Source organism: Acomys russatus, chromosome 13 (genome assembly GCF_903995435.1).
Source record: "Acomys russatus chromosome 13, mAcoRus1.1, whole genome shotgun sequence".
NCBI lineage: Eukaryota > Metazoa > Chordata > Mammalia > Rodentia > Muridae > Acomys > Acomys russatus.
In genome coordinates this window covers 47,355,232-47,378,300 of record NC_067149.1, presented here as the reverse complement: position 1 = coordinate 47,378,300, position 23,069 = coordinate 47,355,232, and the positions used below count along the sequence as shown (strand labels likewise).

The window sequence follows — 23,069 nt, the reverse complement described above, 5'->3', positions numbered from 1 at the left end:
CTAAAGCCTCACCTGGCACATAAGCAAAGACAGCCACCATAGACAGCGTGACTCACGGCCCTATCTGCTGACTCGGGACCTCAAGCTTTTGCCCCACCATGTAATTACCGGAGAAGAGGAAGTGACTGAAGATAAAAGTGACTCTTCTTGCTCATAGGAAGGGGTCAGAGGACACAACGTTCTATTTTCTGCTTGTTGTTCTTTTTTGTTTTGTTTTTGTTTGTTTGTTTGCTTGCTTATTTATTTATTTATTTTAGCCACGGTTTTACTACATAATCCAAGCTGGCCTGAAATTCGCAATCCTCCTGCCTCAGCTTCCCGGATGCTGAGATCAAGGCCTGTACTACCACGTGTTTGCAGCCTAGCCTTCCGTTGGATGGGCTCCACAGCTGCATACAGCAGGCACTATGCTGGGAAGCGCAGCTCAGTGGGAGAGCACTTGCCTAGGCAGGCACCCAGCCCAGCTTTGCTGGCAGATTAGCCGCCAGAACGTTTGTGCTCGCAGCTGCAGGCGGGGTTGCTAGGCAAGGATGCACATGTGAGTGTGCACTGTGGAGGAAATGACACAAGCGCTTGTTTAGCAGAACTGGGCCACGACCGGAAGAAACACAGCGCAGACACTCTGTTCTTTAAAGAACTCTGTGCTATCAAGTTCACTTCTGTAGTCTGGCCCAAGAACTTCCTTAAAAAAAAAAAAAATCTAAGTTAGATAGGAGAAGGAGCATCTCCCACTTGCTTCCCCCACTCCTACCTCCTTTTTGAGACAGGGTCTCACTGTGTATCCCTGTCTGGTTTGAACTCACTGTTTAGACCAGGTTAGCTTTGAACTCACAGAGATCCACCTGCTTCTGTGTCCCAAGTACTGGGATCATAAGCGTGTGCCACCACATCTGAGGCCTGTCTTAAAATGCCCTCAACGTGCAAAAGGATTTTTTAAATCATTTAGCATAAGTAACTCTGGCCACACTTTCTGAAATATTTCTCTGTTCTTCCTGTGTCCCACATATTCCCTCCCACTTAACTAACAGTAACCTGCTTCTGAGGCTGTGGCCAGAAGACACAAACGCTTCTGGGGCTTTCTTCCTTTCTTTCTTTCTTTTTCTTTCAGTTTGTTTGATTTTCAAGGAATGGTTTCTCTTGTTACACAGAACCCTGGCTGTCCTGGACTCACTTTGTAGACCAGGCTGGCCTTGAACTCACATAGATCTACCTGTCTCTGCCTCCTGAGTGCTGCCATTAAAGGCCTGTGCCATCCCGCCCACCCTTCCGGGAGATTCAAAACACCCAGATACTTGGGATCCCTGCAGAAAGTTGTTCCTCAAAATCTGTTTGACTTTATTGCAGGATAATAGAAATTTTGGCTGGACACAGACCACCCAACTGATAACACCATTTTCCACTCTTACGTGCCCGTATGACCAAGCTCTATAAGTAAGAACTCAGAAGGAACAATCGTGTCCTTACCAGGGATGTGTTGGGGGCTGGGAGATAGCTAAGTGAGTAAAGTGCACATGGGAAAACAAAAATGAGAGGTCAGGGCTGGAGGGACGGCTCAGTTAAGAGCACTGGCTGTTCTTGCAGAGGACCTGGGTTCGGTTTCCAGCACCTACATGGTGGCTCACAACCATCCCTAACTCCATTTCCAGGAAAACTAATACTCTCTTCTTACCTCTGTGAGGCACCAGGAACACACACACACACACACACACACACACACACACACACACACACACACACACACACACCACTCATAAACATAAAATAAAGTAGATAAACCAAGAGAGCAATAGTTGGAATGGATGTGTCAGACAGGCCCAGGGAAAGAAGTCACCATGTTGGTCTGTACGCATTAGGTTCTTTTATGTTTCCCGTAGTCAAAAGTAAGAGACCTTTCACAGCCCAGTAAGGGACTCATGCCTCTGCAGCGCACCCTTCAGCACATGACAAGTTCCCATCCTCGCAATTAAAGAAGGATTTGCATGGAGCTAGGTGGATTAGTAGGTTGATTCCTCAACTAATTGGGCTTGGGATGGGTCAGCCAATGACTTTTCCAGGAGATGCTAAGTAGGCCTCGGGGAACCATAGAACTAGGGGAGAGGGGAATCAAAAGCACCAGGCAAAGCAAACAGATCCCGGAAGATTAGTGACTTGCCCAAAGGCTTGCAGTTCAAGAGGCCGACCCTGGACTGGACCCCCAGGCTTTCTCCTCCCCTGCTGTCCCTGGCCAGCCTGTTCGGGGCCACATTCCAAGACACCAAGGAATGCCCGCCCCCCCTGCCCCCCCCACCTCCCCCACCCCCCCACCCCCACCCCCCGCAGCTCATGAGCCAACTCTTTATGACACCTATGACAAACCTGTCATTCCTGTGTCACCTGTGAAAAACACAAACTGTTTCTGGAATTTACTCTCTAGTCCTAATTTACACATTAAAAGTAAATAAATAAAATGCGCTCCCCCCCCCCCCCCAGGAAGAGTGATGTCTGTATCTCTACAGCGGCATGTCAGGCGTTGTGTGCGGCAGTCTTCCGGATGCTAGTTAAGGTCCTTTCCCAGGGCAGGAATGGGAGAAACTCTGGGAAGAGCAGAGCCAGGGAGGAACCCAGGCTGGCCTGGCTGAAGAGCGGTGTCTTCCCACCGCATGAGCTTGCCTCCTAAAGGTCTATCCTGATCTTTTGCTTTCCTCCGCAGCCCTCTGGTCAGCAGGGCTTGACCCAAGGGACATGGCAGGGGTGTGTGGTGTGTGTGTGGTGGGGGGAGGTGGTGTGCCAGGTAATACCCATGGGAGGCCCAGCAGGTGACACTTTTTCCCTCACTGCCTCCTCTTAGACCAATTCCCCCTTGCCTGTGGCCATGTCACCTTCTTCCATTTCCAGAAGTCTTTAGTGCGTGTGCTAAGCATCTTTCTTATCCTCACCAAAGGGCTGCTTGGTTGTTCCTCCCCATGCCACTTTGTCCACAGAAGTCATCTGGTTAGCTTATTTGTTTTTTTTAACCACACAGAGAAAGAAACAAAGGGTTCTCAGCTCAGGCCTCAGCTGGCCTGGTTTTGAGTTGTGTTTGTACCCAGAGCTGACTGTCTGTCTAGCTCAGGTTCCCAGAGGCCCGAGGGCAGGACTGTGTCTCCACATGCTGGGTGGCAGGTAGCGTGCACTGTCAGCTCTCCACGAAAAACAAACAGCTGCCATGCAAGACAAGGAAGCTGCAAGGCTTAGGGAGGCTCCTGGGAGATTGACAAACGCAGGCTTGAGATTCTGACCTCTGCCAACACCACCACAGAGACCAGGTGCAGAGGCTCTTTGAAGAACCAGGGACAAGGAGTTCCAAGCAATATACAAAAGCAGGGGGAAGGCAGACTGGCTTCTGACTTCATCTTGAGTCCTAAAAATAACCTGTAGTGTTTCTTCTTCTCTCCCCCACCTCCGCCCCCAAATGAGTGGTTCTCCAAGGAGAGCTACAGGCCCCACTCAGAAGTGAAATCAGAAACTCTAGGCTTAGATTGAAAGTTGGGGGATAAACAAGAGCATGTTACCCTCACCAAAAAGAGACAGAGTTTTTTGTTTTTGTTTTGTTTTGTTTTGTTTTTTAAGTATTCAGGCCTTGGGAAGAAGTCCCATTATTTCTTTCCTTAAAGAAACTGTTTAGCTTTCAAAGCCCAGCTCACCTGCCTAGCCTTCCTTCCTCAGGCCCCAGAGGCTAAGGTCATTCCTCTTCTTTTTGTTTGTTTTGTTTTGTTTATTGAGACAGGGTTTCTCTGTGTAGCCTTGGCTGTCCTGGAACTCACTCTGTAGATCAGGCTAGCCTTGAACTCAGAGATCTACCTGCCTCTGCCTCCCCAAGGCTGGGATTAAAGGTGCGTGCCACCACTGCCCAGCTTCACCCTTGTTCTTAGTTCTTGGTTCATTCCACTATGTGGTGAACTGTAGGCCAGCCTGTTGAAAAAGAGAAAGAGAAAGGGAGGGAGGGAGGCAGTTTGGTGGGGCTAAAGTTCTTTGGAAGCCTATGGATTGGTTGGAGGACATTTAAGCCTGGAACGCTGGGGCCACACTGTCCTTCCCACAGCACTGGAAGACCTTGGAGCAGAAACCAGAGGAGGAGAAGGAGACAACAGCAGGAGTAACACCCTGGCCTCCAGGGTTAACAGTGGCAGGCTGCACAAGCAGCCAGGCCACGCTCCTCTAATTCCCCCAACCCTTGTGGTCTATGCCTCCAGGTTCCTTGCATCCCGTAGATGAACTGTGAACTTTGTGTGAATATCCAAGGGTTTGGCTAGGGGAGAACACAAGTCTGGATCCTTTGGTGGTACCAGTCCAAAGACTGGGCCACTGAGATGGATCAGTGGGTAGAGATTTGACAACCCAAGCTCAATTTCAGGGTGGAAGAAAGAGACAGACCTCCACACTCATGCTGTGGTATATGTGCCACCATGTAAGAATAATTTTTTTTAAAGTAATGAAATGAATAATGGTGCTATACTATTGTTGTAAACTCATTTTTAGCCGGGGGCAGAGGACAGCCTTTTAGGAGTTAGTTCTCTCCTTCCATTATCCAGGTCCTGGGGATTGAACTCTGGTTGTTAGGCTTGGTGGCAAGCTCCTTTAGCTCCTGAACCATTTCAGTGGCCCTTTGGTTGTTGTTTTGTCTTTAAGATTTATTTCATGGCCGGGTGCAGTGGTGCATGCCTGTAATCTCAGCACTTCGGGAAGCAGAAGCAAGTGGCTCTCTGTGAGTTCAAGGCCAGCCTAGTCTACAAATCAAGTTCCAGGACAGCCAGGGCCACACAGAAAAACTCTGCCCCCCGTCCCTTGCCACCCTCCCCTTCCCAAAGTATTACGGTGGCTAGACAGATGGCACAGCAGTAAGGAGCACTTGGTGTTCTTGAAGAGGACATAGGTTTGGTTCCCACCAGCCACATGTCAACTCACAACCAGGTGACTTAATGCTTTCTTCTGGCCTCTCTGGGTACCAGACATGCACAAGCAGGCAAAACATCTATACACATGAGGTAAAAAATAAACAGAAAGTTAAAAACTATTACAAATACTTTGGTGTCTCCAAATAGGAGAGAGGCCAAAGACGTCAAGAATGCACACTTCATGAGTACGGGGACAGGCCACTCTGCCAACTCATAAATTAGGTGCACAGCAACTGGGAGGGGTCAGGGATCAGGTGCCATTCCTCTTTCTTGGGCTTTTAAGATTTGTCCACAATGGGACACCCTTTTGCACTGCCTTTGAAGTGACCTAATTGTAGACCAGAGTGCCTAGGTAGGCCAATAAGGGGTGAGAAATGCCTAGGTGATTGCCTACCTGGGTGTCTGTGGTACTTGCAAAGTCCAAACTGCTCCATTTCTTTTCTTTTTCTTTTTTGTGTGTTAGTTAGTTTTGTTTTGTTTTGTTTTTTGAGACAGAGTTTCTCTGTGTAATGGTCCTGCTGTCCTGGACTCACTTTACCAGGCTGTCCTCGAACTCACAGAGATCCGCCTGGCTCTGCCTCCCAGCTGCTGGGATTAAAGGTGTGTACCACCACGCCCACCTCAAACTGCTCCATTTTGTTAGACTATTCTTTCCCCCTAACCTCAGCAGGGTTGGTGTAATGATGCCTATATTGAAGTAAAAGAAAAAGGAAAACACTAGTTTAAAAAAAAAAAATGACTGCTTTGTTTGCATCTTAAATGTCCTGTAGACGCCCATCTCCTGAAGGTTTGGTCTCTAAGGCACTGTTGGGAGGCAGTGGAACTTTAAGGAGGACCTTATGCCACTAGGGCATACTGTTGGAGAGGACATTAGGACCTACCCCTCTCCTTTCTCTCTCTGCTTCCTACCTGCCATATGGTAAGCAGCCTTCTCCTCCAATACTCTTACCATAGTGTTCTGAGTTGCCACAGGCCCAAAGCAACAAGGCCAAGATCCCAGAGACTAGAGAGCTGGCTCAGCAGTCAGAACCACCAACTGTTCCAGCAAAGGACTTGAGTTCAGTTCCCAGCACCCATACTGAGTGGCTCACAATGGCCTGTAACTCCAACTCCAGGGGACCCGATGTTCTCTTCTTGCCTCTGCCAGCACCTGCGCTCATAGGCACATATTCCCATAAAGACACATACACAAAACTTAAAAAAAAAAAAAAATCATAAAAATCATTAGAGAAAATAATCCTTTCTTTTTAAAAAGGATTTTAAAGATTTATTTATGTGTATAAATGTTTTGTCTACATGTATGTGTATGTATGTGTACTGCATGCATGTCTGGTGCCTGCAAAAGCAGAAGAGGGTGGTAGATGCCCTGGAAATAAAGTTACAGAGAATCATAAGCTGCCATGTGGGTGCTAGGAACTGAAGCTAGGTCCTCTGTAAGGACAGAAAATGTTCTTAACTGCTGTGCCATCTCTCCAGGCCCAATCCCTTCTTTCTCGTAAGCTGCCTACTTCAGCTATTTTATCACAGTGGCAGAAATGACAGATTAACATAATGGCATCGTAGTCAGAGTGTGTTGTCCCTGACAGACACTTGCTAGGCCTCTGTCCTTGTAGCCTAAGCGCCCACATGCTGAAAACTTCCTGCTGACACCTACCTCCCTGTCTTTATCACCCTAAGCTGCTTCCCCCTGCGCCTTTGTCTTCATACAAGCCAGTGAGGCAGCGTCCTGGCCAGAGCACAGCTTGCTTGTTTGTTTTTTTTTTACTTCCCAGGCTTGTAGTTGGGGGTGGGGTAGGGTGGGAGTCTCATGGGATCCTGGAAATGAAAGCCCATTGGGCTCTATGCCTTTTGTCATGGCTCCCTGAGCATCCACGGACAGCTGTGCACTGAGGGGTCACCCAGCCAAGAGCTCACTAGGGTTCACTGGGCATCCCTGAGTGCAGCTCGCTGCTCTGTCTGCATCAGCAGGTTTTCTGTTCTCTCTGCTCTTTGCTCAGGATGTTCTGATTTCCTCACCTTCGCCTTCCTCATTTAGTCAGAGAAGTTGGGCAACCAGCATTAGGCATTAGGCTGCGGGGTCATGACCCTGCTTCCTAGGAAAGGGCTCTCCTACAAGGTCATTCTGTAGTCACTTGTTTAGCCCCAAAGGCCCTGGCACCCTGGTTCAGGTCCATGCCCAGCTTCCACGTGGAGGCTGGGCTGGGCTCTGGCTAGGCGTGAAGGCTCTGAGGTCATCTCCCTAAAAGAAACCACTGGACCAGCCTTAGGCTAGCCTGTGACCTTGAAACCCCATGTGACAGAGTTCAGAATATGGCTCTTTATCTCACAGAGATGTGAAGATTGAATGTGATGATTTGTTTAAGTGCCTGGCTTGGCAAGTGTGGGCAAAGTAAAGAGCTGTCATCCTGGGCCTATCATCGCCCTGTGGAGCCAGGCCTGACAGCCTCCTTCGGATGCTTCTAATGCCTCCAGCAGGGCCTCAGAGCAGCTGCACTCTCAGCAGGGCCTGGAGACAGTGTGTAAAGTCACTGGGGCAGTGATAGACTGACAGACCTAAGGCAGAAGCAGGCTGTGGGACAGAGGCCTTGGCTCACCTGCCTAAGGATCCCTTTACTTTTCTTCCTTCAGTTCCAAGGATGGAAAAAGTCTACCTCAGGCACCATTTCCAGCCTTTTCCAGAAGAATCTCGCTCTCCCATTCTGGCAAGGAGCCTGTTTTCGGCAGGATGTGACTTGTGTGTCTCCGAGGCCTGAGGCTGCAGCCTGTGGCCCACCCCCACTCGCTCCCAAAGTAAACCACATTTTATCCTTCCAGACCCCAAGTTGAGGTCTGGGGCTTTGTGAAGAATCTGAGAACCCTAGTCCTCAGAGAGTATCCTTATCCTAAGCCTGCCTCCCTGACTATGGCCACTCCCACAAAAACTATCAGAAGAGGGCTAGGGTTGAAGTGCAGTGCTAGAAAATCAGAAGGAAAAGCAAGCCAGCTGGACTCTCCCCGTTCTTCCTCCCACGGCCCCTCTTCCTCAGACTGTGCTTGTGGGGAGAAGTGGGATGCCACCTTGCAAAGGACCTCCAAGCTCTCCATTAAAAAACAAAAACAAAAACAAAAAACTCTAAAGCAGAGATTCTCAACCTGGGGGTCAAGACTCCCACACAAGGGTCACACATCAGATATCCTGTGTCTCAGATACTTACATTACAGTTCATAACAGTAGTAAAGTTACAGTTATGAAGTAGCAATGAAATAATTTTGTGATTGGGGGCCACCACAACATGAGGAACTAAGGCTGGGCAGTGATGGTGCGCACCTTTAATCCCAGCACTTGGGAGGCAGAGGCAGGAGGATCGCTGTGAATCTGAGGCCACCCTGGTCTACAAAGCAAGTCCAGGACTGTCAAGGCTACACAGAGAACCCCTGTCTCGAAAATCCAAAACAAAACAAAACAGAACACGAGGAGCTAACTGTATTAAAGGGTCGTAACGTTAGGAAGGCTGAGAAGCCCTGATCTAGAGTCGTGTTTGCATAGTATTTGCATATAGTCTTCCTCATAATGGCCACTCAGAGATCTCTGGGTAGCACATTGTGAACCCTGGGAAGGACTGATTTGTTCCCAGTTTCTGGGCTGTTAGTTCACAAGCCAATCTGCCAGCTTGCTAGCCAATCTGATCTGCCTCTAGGTTGCTTAGCAACCTCTGACATCATTATCTGCCACTGCCACAGTGTGTACCAGAGGCACCAGATATAAAGGACCAATTATTTGGCTGGCTCTCTCTCTCTCTCTCTTGCAGTCTCTCTAAGGGGTGCCCTTCTCTCTCTCTCTGTCTCTGTCTCTCTGTCTCTCTCTGTCTTCCCCCCAACCCCCCCCCCCCCCCCGCTGCCTGTCTGACTCTGTCTCCCTCTCTCCTCATGGCTCACTCAGGCTCTCAACTCTTCTCCCCTTTCCCTCCCTCAAATAAATCTCTCCATATCAGCTCTGTTGAGTCTCACTCTAGTTATTTTTAATGATAACATGGACCCCTGTGGCTTTTATTTGGGACGTATGCATATTCCCTGTCAGCTTCACCACTGGGTGAAAGGACAGCCAAGTCATTCAGTCACCAGCCGCGGTGCAGGAGTAAGAGCCCGGCCCGCACAGAGGACAGCTGTGAGGCTCAGCTGCTGCTTTTGTCTTCATTTCTGCCAGTGACTGCATCAAACCCAGAGCTTTGAAATGCCAGGCTGCTGAGCTATCACCCCAGCCCTCTGTGGGGATGTGGGTTTCTGAGAGAGGATCTTACTAGGCAGCCTGGGCTGGCCTCAGACATGTGACAATCCTCTTAGCCTCATCCTCCCTAGTGCTCAGTATGTGCTGCCACACCTGGCTGGGAGTTTTAGAATGAACAAATAGATGTACAATCATTCCTGGAACTGTAAAGGACAGGTAACATTTTCAGATGGTGGTGATGGTGATGATGATGATGGTGGTGGTGATGATGGTGGTAGTGGTGGTAGTGGTGATGATTCAGTGAATGACCCGCTCTCTGGTGGTCTGAAAGGGATGGCATACTTCCCAAAGAGGCAGGGAGACTCTAGTTTCCTACATTAAATGGCAAGCTCATCAGAGGCTCCCTCTGTCTAGGGCACTCTGTTTAGTCAACAGGCCTGTCTGGTCCTGCAGGAACTCCTGCCTGGATAATGCTAGGGGTCAATCCTGACCCTCACTGGGGATGGGGGTGGGAGTTCTGTAAAGGAAGCGTGCTGTTCTGGAACTTCAGAGAGGCTTGGGCTGTTGGCTGTTAGAGCAAGGAGAGGTTTGATGCCAAGTCTGTACATTTCACGGATGAAGGAACGGAAGTTCTGCGAGAAGCATAACTTCAGCCATCAGTGTGGGTTGTTGAACTGCACTGTGCCTCAGGGGCTAACCGGTCACAATGGTGAAGTCTGGGGCTTCTGTGCGTTTGCGCTGCTAGATCGGGAACTTGCCTGTCTCTCACACCAGACTTTCTGTCTCTCGTTGCAGAGAAAAAATGGCTCTTGACCTCTACGGGAGCAAAAGGCAAACACACTTGGTACCCATGAAGCCTTGAGTGCACAGCAGCTATGTACAACCTCCTCCATTGCTTGCCTTTAACCCACTACAGGGGCCCAGGAGGCTTTAAAAGGCAGAGCTGCCAAAGCTTTAAAGAGCCACTCTGCTTCACAAGTGCCTTGCGCAGGTACAAAAACCATGGTCTGTGCCTTCCGGACAGTGGCCCTGTGCACACAAACCATCCTTCCAAAGCCAAGCTTCTTGACAAGACAGCAAGCCAGATCCCAGCCAGGAGCCTCATGAGAGGCAGAGTAACTCAAAACAGTCCAGGAGGGAGGAGGTTTGTCTACACACCCTGGCTTTAACTCAGTGAGCATTTGTTAGGTGGTGAGTTTGTGCTCAGCCTACACCTGTGATGGGGGGGTGGGTGGACCAGAATACATTTAACACTTGATGGCGCGTGTACACACACACACACACACACACACACACACACACAACTTGCTGGGGCTTTAAGGTTCATATGAGTCACAGAGTGGAAAGGCAGGAGCTGTGTTAAAAGCCAGAGAGGAAAAAAAAAAAGAGAGAGAGAGAAAAAAAGGGGGGGGGGGAAGCCAGAGAGAACATGTTCCAGAAAGAACTCAGGCTGGCTGCAGATTGACTGCTGAGAGCTTAGTAGTTGGGAGTGAAGTAGGAAAAAAGGGTCTTCCAGTGGTCAGGAGCATTGTGAGGCACCTTTTCCCTGTGCCTAGTCCCGAAGGAAAGTTTCTTTCTTTCTTTCTTTCCTCCTTCCCACCTTCCTCTCTGTCTCTGTCTCTCTTTGTCTCTTTGTCTCTGTATCTCTCTCTCTCTTCCCCTTTCTTCTTTCTTGTTTTGAAACTGGTCTCTCTATGTAGCCCTGGCTTTCCTAGAACTAACTATGTAGACCAGGCTGGCCTTGACTCACAGAAATCCTCCTGTCTCTGCCTCCTTAGTACTGGCATTAAAGGTGTGCGCCAGCACCCAGACAAGAGGGGAATTTTAAAGACTGCTTCCCACCGCTGGCTTGAATGTACTACGTGTCCTCCTGACCCTGGGAGGTGCGGCCACCATGCTTTTGCAGCAGATAGCGTCTCCTGAGACAGCCTAACACACGTCTGTAAACTGTGGCTGAGTTCAGAATGGTTCCTTGGGCAAAATCACGTAGTCATTAAGACAAGCCAGGAATCCTGAGTCTGGCATTAGCGGTGCCATTTCAGGGTCTGGCTTTGGTCTGAACTTTAGATCATATCCAGACTCCTTTAATAACCGTGTGACTTTGTCATTAACCTCTGCTTCAATACCCACATCTGTAAAGTGAAGGTAGCAATATCCCTTAGCTCACAGGCTTAGAGGAAGGACTGGGTGAGGTAAGGTTAACCCCCAGATGCTCTGCTGTCAAAATGACATCATTGCTTTGTGCCGCTCTTGGTTGCCAAGGCCTGGTGTGGTGTGTGGTTTGTTCTCTTGCCCGACCATTGACCAGATCAGGCAAGCCTGAATGAGCCCTTTCTTCCCTCAGGTGCCCTATGGACACCTTTCAACTCAGGGGTGTGGGTGGGGTGAGAAGGGACCCGGATGTCCTTTATGTAGCTGTTGTCAAAGCCTACCAGAGTTAGGGAGATAGCCAGGAAGCTGGGTGTCACTCTGCCGCAGTAAGCTTTATTAGCTAGTACACAGTTTTCTTTTCAGTAGAGAAAAGCAAGAGATGGCAGCCTAGAGCTGTAAACTCAGTACTGGGGGAAGGCAGGAAGACAGAGATCCAAGGTCATCTTTGGGCATCTTTGAGGCCAGCCAAGACTCCCTCTCAGAAAACCAATAAAGTAAATAAATAATAAACAAATAGTGAAGACCAATGGCTCCTACTTTGTTGAAGGAGGATAGGATCCTACAGTAGAGATGGGGGGGGGTCTCTTAATTTAGACATACACCCAAAATTGCTTCTGAACAAATAAATAATGCTTTTCACACAATAGATGCTGTGTTCTTTTTCACACACTCAGGGACGTTGTTATACATTACATTTTAGATGAATGCATGGTAGCTCTTCAGTGGCATGCGTTTTTCGTGTGTGGATTCTTATGATGCAATTATAATTACTTGCAGGAATGTAAGGCCGAGTTTGAAATTTTAAAGAGGCACTCCAAAGTTTGGCACCCTCTGCATCACATGAAGAGCGCATTCCACTTTTCCTGCATCAGTGCTCCTCATACCACCCTCAAGGAGGAGCACCCTCAAGGAGGAGCACCCTCCCCCGTCAGCTTAGTCCTCCTCTTGACAAACAGCAGCCACGCGCTTAGGCTCCATGTGGCCCTGAGAGCAGAACGGAAGGAAAGAAGATGAGGTTGAAAGACTAGTGTTGTCTAGCAGAGAAGGGTATTTCTATCAGAAGGCTCCAGAAATCTCAGGGTGCTTTCCTTCTTTCTTTCTTTCTTTTTCCCCCCAAGACAGGGTTTCTCTATGTAGCCTTGACTGTCCTAGACTCGCTTTGTAGACCAGCCTGGCCTCGAACTCACAGTAATCTACCTGCCTCTGCCTCCCAAGTGCATGCCTCACCGCACCTGGCAGAGCCGCCAACCTTTGTTTTATGGGTTTAAGATTTATTTATTTTATTGTCACATTATAGATGGCTGTGAGCCACCATGTGGTTGCTGGGAATTGAACTCAGGACCTCTGGAAGAGCAGGTGGTGCTCTTAACCACCGAGCCAAGAAATCCCAGTCACGTCACTGTACTGTCATAGTTGCCCACCACATGTGTTTATGTACAGCACATAGGAAATGGGAGTAGTTGGAATGTCCACAAAGTCCCATCCTCAGCCTGGAGGAAAATATGTTATTTTGTTTGTTTGTTTGTTTTAACTGTTCAGGAGGTCATATCACAGACCCTCTCAAACCCCAGTAAAGGTTCTGGACCGTCATACCAACTCCCAGGACACAGCCATACCACCATTGGCGCTTATCACCCAGTTCCAGGAGGCACACTAACCCTGCAAGCCACGTGACCTCTGTAGAAAGTTTTGTACCTTAGATAGAAATGTTTGTATTTGAGGAAATACCTTGACTTCATTTTCCACAGATAACTTTATAAGCTCCAAAATTCCCATGGGATCTAGCCATTTCCCAAATGGCTATTGTTGGAATCCCAGGTTTTGGAAGGACTAGACTGCATGAGCTAAGGTGAAGCCTAGCAGGGGCAAACTGAGCTTCCAGAGGTGAGTGAAGCCAAGAAAGAAACAAAGAAAACAGAGTCTATTCAAAGTCAAGAGTCCTTTCTGTCTGTGCAGTTTTGTAATGGTGGCTTGGCAGACTTTCAAGTCCTTGAAATGGAAGCTACTCCCACTTTGGGGCAAGATCCCCAAGCTCCCGCCCCTCAGCCCACACCTGCTGGCAACACTTCTTTCACCTCAGACCCCTGTGTAGAGACACCTTTTCCTAGGCCATCCTCCTGCTGAGCCTTGTCACCAAAGCCTGAGTGTAAAAGCCCAGAGACCATTTACCAACTTGGACCCGAGCTTAGTGGATTCAAGAGCACCTACCATTGCACTTAGTTTGCATCCAGCAAGTGTCCCACGGTGAGTGAGAAAGCATTAGGTGTGAAGGAATCAGAGGAAAACCCGGAACAGGTTTACCCGGAACAGGCAATCCAGGCCAGTGGGCGATTTGTACCAGGCAAGGAAGGCAAATTCCCCAAATACCAGGATGTTGAGCAATATTCAAAGAATGAAATTCATTGCCAATTCAGCCGTTCCTCTCCCCCACCCTGTACTCTGTGTCCCATCCTTTTCCTCTGCTGATGCCACTGTGCAAATGACTCATTGTGTCCTGTAAGCTTCCCCTGCTGGCTTCACGTCTGCCTTGGCTTCCTCACACCTGAACCCCATGGTTGCTGAGGTGTCTTGGCAGTTGTGCCAGCGTATGAAGGTTTCTACATGTTCAAGTCTCTCTGCTTAAAAATTAAGTATTTCATTCTGTTATTTTGATTTCTTTCTTCGTCTTGCAGTGATGGGGATTGGGCCTAGTGTGTTCTCCATGCTAGGAAGGTGCACTACCACTGGACTATACCCCCAGCAATCCATCTTCTCCGTCTGAGTTCACTGTGTTTTGTTCTGCTACAATTTCTACTATAGTTCTAGGCTGTAGGGCCTTGCACACGCCAGGCAAACACTCTACTACTTAGCCAAGCCAGCCTCTCAATTTTTAAAATTAATATATCTAACAAATCATTATGGAACTCTAATTAGGTTTTGGTTTTGAGTTTTCTTTGTTTGTTTTTTCAAGACAGGGTTTCTCTATGTAACAGCCCTGTTTCTCCTGGACTCACTTTGTAGATCAGGCTGGCCTCAAACTCACAAAGATCCATCTGCCTCTGCCTTCCAAGTGCTGGGATTAAAAGTGTGTGCCACCATGCCTGGCTAGGTTAGGATAAAATGAAATAGGGAAAAATTAAAATGTACTAGATCCCAGTATAGAGGCAAATATACAAATGGAATTTTGACTGGTTTTAAGGCAATTGCTGTCTTCCAAAGACAAAGAACATACAAAACCATGGCACAGGGTAGAAATCACATAATATATGTTTACCTTACCTTAGTAACTCCTCCATGCAGGAAGTAACATTCTAGCTGGACATTAGATGATGGGTAAAAGTTGGAGAGGAAACAAGGAAAAGACCTTTCAGGTGGAAAGAAGGCACGATAAGAGCCTAGCAAGCAAGAGAGGGAATCACGTTCAGGAGAGCAAATCATTTTAGTTGGCAGAACCTGAGACCTAAGAGCCAGGTGGTGGTCACGCACACCTTTAAGCCCAGCACTCAGGAGGCAGAGGCAGGTGGATCTCTGTGAGTTCACGGCCAGCCTGGTCAACAGAGTGAGTTCCAGAACAGCCAAGGCTACACAGAGAAACCCCATCCGGAAACAAAACAAAACAAAACAAAACAAAGGAAATGAAGAAAAGGGGCTGGAGAGATGGCTCAGTGAGTAAGAGCACTAGCTGCATTTCCGGAGGACCCAGGTTCTAGTCCCAGCAGCCATGTGACAGTTCACAACTCTCTGTAACTAATCCCAGGAGACAACACACATTCTTATGGCCTCTGCAGGCACAAGGTATGCATATGAACACACATACACATGCAGGCAAAACACACACACACACACACACACACACACACACACACACACGTTGAAAAACAGAGGGTGAAATACCAGGGTAGGGGCACCTAGCAGATGACCTTGAAGGGCAGACTTGAGAGTAATCTGGGGATCTGTACAGTGTTTGCTGTGCAAGCATCAGGACCTGAGTTTTACTCCCAGCACTGACATAAAAAGTCAGGTGCATCTGTCGTACCTGTGGTCCAGCTCTGGGGAGACACAGACAGGGGGATCCCTGGGGAGCCGATCTACCCAGTCATTCTAGCCAACTTGGAGAACTGCTATCTCAAAAACCAAAGTGGAGGACAGGAGAGGTAATTCATGGTTAAAAGCACTTACTTCTCCTCCAGAATTTGAGTTCAGCCCTCAGCACTCATGTCAGGAGGCTCACAACTACCTGTAACTCCAGCTCAAGGGGACCTAATGCCTCTGGCCTCCATGGGTATGTGTACTTATGTGCACATAACCACACTCAGACATGCACATAATTAATTAATTTATTTATTTATTTATTTTAATTACAATTTTTTTTTTCAAGACAGGGTTTCTCTATGTAGCCTTGGCTGTCCTGGCCTCTTTTGAGACAGAGGCTTTCTTTGTACTCCTGGCTGTCCTGAAACTTGCTATGTAGACCAGGCTGGCCCTAAAACTGAAAGACCCATTTGCCTCTGCCTCCTGAGGGCTGGGATTAAAGTCATGCACCATCATACCCAGCCAACATACATATAGTTAAAAATATTCAATATAGGACTGGAAGCCGGGCATGGTGGCGCACGCCTTTAATCCCAGTACTCAGGAGGCAGAGGCAGGCAGATCTCTGTGAGCTCGAGGCTAACCTGGTCTACAAAGCAAGTCTAGGACACCCATGACTACAAGAGAAACTCTGTCTCAAAAAAACAAGAAAGAAAAAGGGGGGGGGGGAGAAAAAGAAAAGAAAGAAAATAGGACTGGAGAGATGGCTCAGATGTTCAAAGCACTAGATGATCTTGCAGAGAAGACTTGGGTTCAATTTCCAGCACCTACATGGTTGCTCACAATTGTCTATAACTCCAGTTCTGACACCAACTTGTGGCCTCCAGGGACTCTATATGCATATGGTGCACACACACACACACATGCAGGCAAACATGCATGCACATAAAACAAAAACAAATATAATCTTTTAAAAATAATAAAAATAGGGGCTGTAGGGAAGGCTCAGCGATTAAGGGCACTGACTGCTCTTCCAGAGGTCCTGAGTTCAATTCCCAGCAGCCACATGGTGGCTCACAACTATCTATAATGTGATCTAATGCCCTCTTCTAACCTGCGGGTGTACATGCAGACAGAGCACTGTATACATAATAATAAATAACTTTAAAAAAATAAAAATAAATTATTAAAAACAAGCAAACAACACAAGATAGAGGGAGATCGAGGAAGACACCCAGTGTTGACCAGACAACCACTATTGACCTATGGCCTCCACAGGTGCCTGTGCCCATATGTAATCTAACATATATACAACAGAAACACACACACACACACACACACACATACACACACACACACATACACACACACACACATACACACACACACACACACATACATACACACACACACACACACACACACACACTGAGGGTGGGGTGGCCTGGGCCTTTTAGGGAATCTCTGAAGGGCACATGGTGTGTATATTTCTGTTTGAGACAGGCTGTTTCTATGTAGCCCAGGCTGGTCTTGAACTCGCTATCTTCCTCCTTGTTTAGTGGAATTGCAGGCATGTAGCAGCATGCCTGGCTTTATTATAGACCTCTGAGTAGAGGAAGTGCATGATTATATGTTGATCATAATGGCTGAATCTTAGAAAGACTGGAGCATTCTGAGATGGTGAGATTGGAGAAAAAAGTGGAAACACAAGTCGGCCTTTGGCAGAGGCACTAAAAGAGGGGACTTCAGCAGGACATTTTTCAGCAAGCTACTTCTAGCCAACTCAATTATTATTGAGTTAAAAAGTAGCGTTCCACTTGACAACTAAACCATCCATTTAGACTTTTCTTCCCATCTCTTTAGATAGTAAGCTGCTCCTTCTCCTTCCCCTCTTCCTCCCCCCTTATTTGATTTAATAAAGTTTTATTTTCCCAAAGTTACAGCTGCTTGAACCTGCTCACGCATTATCACCAGCAGCTGGGGCATCTCCACCCTTTGTGTTTCTGGTGTAAAGTACTTTGGCTCTGTGCTTTGAAACCAGCTTGGTAAGTCCTTTACTAAGTAGCTCCTGAAGGGCCACCCTGGCCAAGGAACCTCGTATCTTCAGTCTCAGAGCCCACAGCTGTGGTAACAAACTTATAGCTTGGGAACTTCCTTAGAGAGTTGTGGTTTTTTTTTTTTTTTTTTTTTTTTTTTTCCACTTTCTTTGGGGGGCTGGTTTTATTTATTTATTTTATTTTAATTTATTAATCTATTCATATTACATCTCAATTGTTATCCCCTCCCTTGTATCCTCCCATTCCTCCCTCCCTCCCATTTTCCCCTCCCCTATGACTGTGACTGAGGGGGGACTTCCTCCCTCTGTATATGCTCATAGGGTTATCAAGTCTCTTCTTGAGAGAGTGTAAGAGAGTTTGTCACATGTGGCTTTGTCAAACAGGACCAGATTGTTGAGCCTGTCCTGAACTTCGCCTTTGGGGCACTTCTTCTTGGCCTTGCCACCAGACTTATTTACTGGGTCTTTGTCTTTTTTGGTCGACTCTCTGGCATCTTTATTCTTAACGTTGTCCTTGGGCGACAAAGAGTGGCAACAACCACTGATGCCTCACTAAGATGTCAACAAAACAAAACAAAACAACAACAAAAACCCAACTTCCTTTCTTTTTCTTTTTTCCCTTTTTGAAACAGGGTTCCTCTGTGTAGCCCTGGCTGTCCTGGAACTCACTCTGTAGATCAGGCTGGCCTCAAACTCAGACATCTACCTGCCTCTGAGTGCTGGAATTAAAGCACGTGCTACCACATCCCACCCCCACCCCGAGCTCTCTCTGTTTTTCTACTAGCATTTTATCATGATGGACCTGTCAGTAATATAGCACATTGTTTGTATTGTAAGAACATTTTATCTGTAAATATAAATATTGAGCTTAATAATCCAATAAACAGACTCTAAGCCCAACATCCCTCTTGTGTGAAAGGTATATTTTTATCTTAACTATTTTATAATGTGCATGTACACGAAGCTGCTTAAGTCTTGAAAGGAGACAGCTAGCCATTAGCAAGCTCAGAAGCCACTGAGGGTGGAGCCTCTCCCTCAGGATCACCTCTGTTCCCTGTCTCCCATTTTTCTGAATAATACCCACAACTTGCAAACTGTTACGTTCTGAGCTTTATCTCTGGTTCTGGGTAGAGACATAGCGACCCAGTCTGTCCCAAAGATTATGACGTACAAGTTATTCTTCCTTCCTCAGCAGTTGCATTACACTGCTTGTCTTCTTCCCTCTGTCCCTGCCTCTCTTCCTTTCATACTTTTATTCTCTCTGTCTCTTTCTGTCTCTATCTCTGTCTCTCTGTCTCTGTCTCTGTCTCTGTCTCTCTCTCTCTCCTTCTCTCTCTCTCTTTCTGCTTTCCCACCTTCCTGTCTTCCTGTCTTTTGCTTTTCTTTTTAGGAGGAATGAGGGTCGTGATAAAGGATGGCATTCTGTAGCCCACGCTGACCTTGAACTGGAAACAATCCTCCTCGCTCAGAACCCCAAGTGCTGAGATTACAAGCATCCACCACAACGTCCAACTCTGTCTCTTCTCTTGTAAATCTGCCAACCCTCCCCTGTGTCCTACAATTAAGCAGGTGTTCGTGTTCACGTTGTGAGATTATAATTCATTCCCTCACTAATTTCTAAATGAAAGGAACAGACAAGCAGGAGACTTAGAACCACGGGGGGGGGGGGGCAATGTGAGCTGTGCAGTCAGGGAAGGCTTCAGGAGGGGGTGAGGTTGAGGTGGGATCTGATAGACTGGGTAAGAGGATTCAGATTACAAAGGCCTAGAGTAAGTTACAAGTTCAAGATAGTAGGGAGGCATCCCAGGCATGGGACACGCACCTGGATGGTGACACCCATACATCAGAGCCTGGGCCCTAACACAAGGCCAGGAGGACAGGGGTGGAGGTGGAACCATAATTGTTGGGACCAACTATGGTCCCAGATATAGGGACCCTTGAGCTGCCAGTCTCAGGCAGCAGGGTCACCCCATCCCTTCTATCCTCTGGGCTCCTCTTTCATACCCAGTGCCCAGCAGAGGACTAGCCATGGCAGACAGGGAGCTAGAGCCCTCCAACTATGACAGTGTGGCAGAGGCTGTGTGATCCCTCCACAGCCCTCCAGACCACTGGACTGAGCTGAGAACCTGCTCTGAGTGAAGAGACGTTCCCAATCCTCTGACCGGCCTCTATGCCACAGCTTACTTAAACGAAGGCTGGAGATTTCCAGTATGCTTGAGTATCTGGGTCCCCAGTGTGGCAAACAAACAGCAGCAAAACACACTCAAGCAGAAAGTAGAGTGTGTAGAATTTTCATGTAGATGTGTGTCTGTGGTTCTAGCATTCCTGAAGTTGAGGCAGGAGGATGAATAGTCAAAGGCTAGTCTCAACTCCATAGGAAGTTTGAGGATAGCCTTGGCTACGTGAGCTGCTGTCTCAAGCAGAAAACTTTATTGGGATGGTCAGGTGGCTCCACAGGCAAAAGTCCTGCTGTGAGAGCCTGACAAGCTCAATTTAATCCCATGAACTCTTATAAAAGTGGAAAGCAAGAGCCCAGCTTGCATACACCCTTAATTCCAACACTCAGGAGGCAGAGCCAAGTGGAGCTCTGTGAGTTCAAGTACCAGATTAGTCTATATAGTGAGTTCCAGGCTAGCCAGGCCTAGTCCCTGTCTCAGACAAAAAAAGAAATAGGAGAGAATCAACACCACAAAGTTGTCCTCCGACCTCCACATGTGTGTCATAGCTTATACACACATTTGCACGCACACATACACACACACACACACACACACACACACCCCACCCCACACCACACCTTTATACTTTTTGCTTTGGTTTTGCAGCCAAGGCAAATGCTCTGTAACTAAGCCCAGCCCCAGCCCTTTCTTCTTTTTGTATACTAGCCAAAAGTGTCTATGAAGAGTCTGTGTCCTCTCTCGAAGGGTGGGAGCCAGGTCTTCCTCTCCCTCTGTGTCTTCCTAGAGTTGTGTTTTCAGTGAATGAGAGGCACACAACAGAATGCTCGTTGTGTCTGGTGAAATAACTGACAGAACAGCTGACAGCACCTCCCGGTCCATACAGGGCAGTGAAAGACATGCTCACGTAATGCTCTCCCGTGAGGACCGGTTCCCACCCCATCCTGCAGGCTCATGTTACCACTCTCGATCCTCGCAGCAATCCTATGGGGCAGGGCTGCACTTATTCCCAATTTTACATGGGAGAAAAACTGAGACTAAAGGTTGAGGAGCTTGCTGAGTTCATACCAGCGGTGAGCTGGTCACGCTATATAGTCACCTAGGATTTGAACAAAGGAGGGAGGGACACCCTTTATCATGGATGTTTTTTAGATGGCAGCAGAAGAATCTGATGGAGGGAGAGCAGATACAGAGCCTGGAATCCCATCTTCCAGGACCTCGAATCTTACTCAAGACTGATAACTTTAGGTGAGGACCAAGACTCCTCCCAGCTCCACCCCGGAAGGATGCTCTGGGATGCCAATCTTTAGGCATTCACATTTCCCTCTTGTCCCTTCTCTTTCCTTTTTATTTCTTCTTCCTTTATTTTACTTCCCTCCCTTCCTTTCTTCTTTTCCCTCCCTCACCACCCCATGCCTTTCTAAAGAAAGCAGTAAACACCTGAAACACAGTTGTGGGAAAAAGGAGTCCTCAGTTATAATTATAGGCTGAATGGGTCACTGCTTGCTCCAAGCTGGGAAGTTGATTCTAAGTACAAGCCAAACAGTGGAGCCTGGCGAGGATCGCCCTCCTTCCCTTCCCCCACCCACCTTGTCCCAGCACTGGGAGGGAGCCTGGTCCACTTGCCCAAGTGTGCAGGGGAGAAGGAAAAGCTTCTGGGATATGTGTGAAGAGCTAAGGTGTCTCTGAAACATGTAAAAGTCCAAGCCAAGCATGACAGCACACACTTGAGAGAATAGGCAGCAGGAGGATCATGAGTTTGAGACTAGCCTAGGAAAATAAATTTCCTTTTGCGCTGACTACCTGACTGAGGTAGGAGTCGAGGTCTTGGTTTCTGGAAGGGAAGGAGCGATGGTTGCAGACTAAAAGGGCTGTGTGGGCGGCCTCAGCAGTGGCCCTCATCTCAGGTGCTGGACCAGGGCCTGCTGGCTCCTGTTCTATTTCTAAACCAGCAATTTGGAGATGACAGTGTGTATGTGTGTGACAGAACAGGATGCTCTCTGGACAAAAGTATAGAGAAACAAAACAAAACAAAAAGCAGAAAACTGCCCCTTGTACCTCTGCTGGAATGTTCTGCACACGTTCAGGCATCTAGGAATTTACTCACCTGAAATAAGAAGTACAAAACTGTGTGTGTGTGTGTGTGTGTGTGTGTGTGTGTGTGTTTAATCATCTTAATCATTTTAACCATTCTGATTCACAACGCTCTTTTGGTTCTTCATTCTAGTTTCAGTTATTGATGAAAAAAGAAGGTAAAAATGCAAACAACAACAACAAAAAATGACAACAAAATAAAAAACAAAGCACAAGTGGCTTCCAGAACTTTTATCTGAAAACCTTGAAAGACTAAAATTAAGTATGAAAAAGGTTGGTCTATCTTTTATGCACCATTACTTTGGGGGCTGAGTTTTGGAACGGTCTTGAAAATTAGAGACTTTTATTTTTGACTACTTCATAGCTATTGCAGACAGGCGCACTGATGAGAATGTAACCAGATTCTAAGGAAGCTCACGCTATGTGGCAAGGATGCTCGAGTTGTAGGGAAAGTCGGCTGAAATAGCAATCTGTGGGTGGAGTATTAACAGGCTGCAGAATTAATCATCAATTGAAGTGACAGGACAGTGAAGAAGACAGACTTCAGGCTCAGCATACGGAAAAGGATTCAGGAGAAGCAGACTTCCAATGTGCTCAGATTAGAGTCCTGTCCAGATGTAGCTATCAAAATCACAACCTGTACACAAAGCAAGTCCAGGATACTCAAGGCTACACAAAGAAATCCTGCCTTGAAAAAAACAAAAATAAATAAATAAATAAATAAAAAGTATAAAAAAAAAAGAAAAGAAAAGAAAAAAATCACAACCTGGAAAAGAACCGAGATTCCGTTCAGTGAAAGAAGACAGGAGAACAAATCTCTCTTCTTTGTTTTCTTCCTTGAAAACCAAACACAGTGGCCATTCGATGAGATGCCAATGCCCAGAGCCCCCAGGCAGGGAAGGGAGGGTGACCACAGTGGAAGCAGGCCCGCTGGCTCATTCCCAGGCCATCTGTTCTCTGCACCCTGCAATGCTCACTGTGCTGGGTGCAGCACCCCAGATTCTGATTCAAGCCCACAACTGACTTCCTGCCTCTTCTCTCTTTCCTGTGAACCCCAAAATATTAACTGGTGAGGTCTGGCATTCCTGTCTGGGACTGAGCAGCTGAAGGCACGGTTATGAGTCATAGGTAATTTCAACTGCTGTGGGAAGGACTGAAGAAGGCGGGGCAGCAGGCCCTCTTGCCGACCTTGCTGGGGGGGGGGGGGGCGAGGAGGTGGGGGAGGGTGGAGGGGGAACCCAGGAGGGGCTCGGCGTGTAAGTGGGGAAGAGACTCCAGGTTGCCTGTAGTGTCATCCAGTGTCCGTGTGCTTTCACCAACAGGGACACATTTTAGCTGATCCACCAAGAGCTGTAGAAAACTTGACCTTTGTGACAGCGAGGAAACTAAAATTATAGTCCTGCCTGTAGCTTAGAAGTTTGGCACGCTGGGGAAAGTGCCCAAACCAGACCAGAACCAAGCAT

The 23,069-nt window shown here is 47.6% G+C and overlaps 1 protein-coding gene across 3 annotated transcripts in view; it reads right to left on the bottom strand.

Moving 5' to 3' along the window:
* Positions 1 to 23,069, bottom strand: part of Ninj2 (ninjurin 2) — a 104,762-nt gene that overhangs the window by 42,826 nt on the left and 38,867 nt on the right. The window contains exon 1 of one of the 3 annotated variants that reach the window (XM_051155263.1): positions 13,477 to 13,642. The exons of the other annotated variants lie outside the window; for them this stretch is intronic. Within the exon in view, the coding sequence (XP_051011220.1) occupies positions 13,477 to 13,479 (3 nt within the window). The 5' untranslated portion in view covers positions 13,480 to 13,642. Of the gene's footprint in view, positions 1 to 13,476; positions 13,643 to 23,069 lie in introns of those variants that run through there. 3 annotated transcript variants of the gene reach the window in all.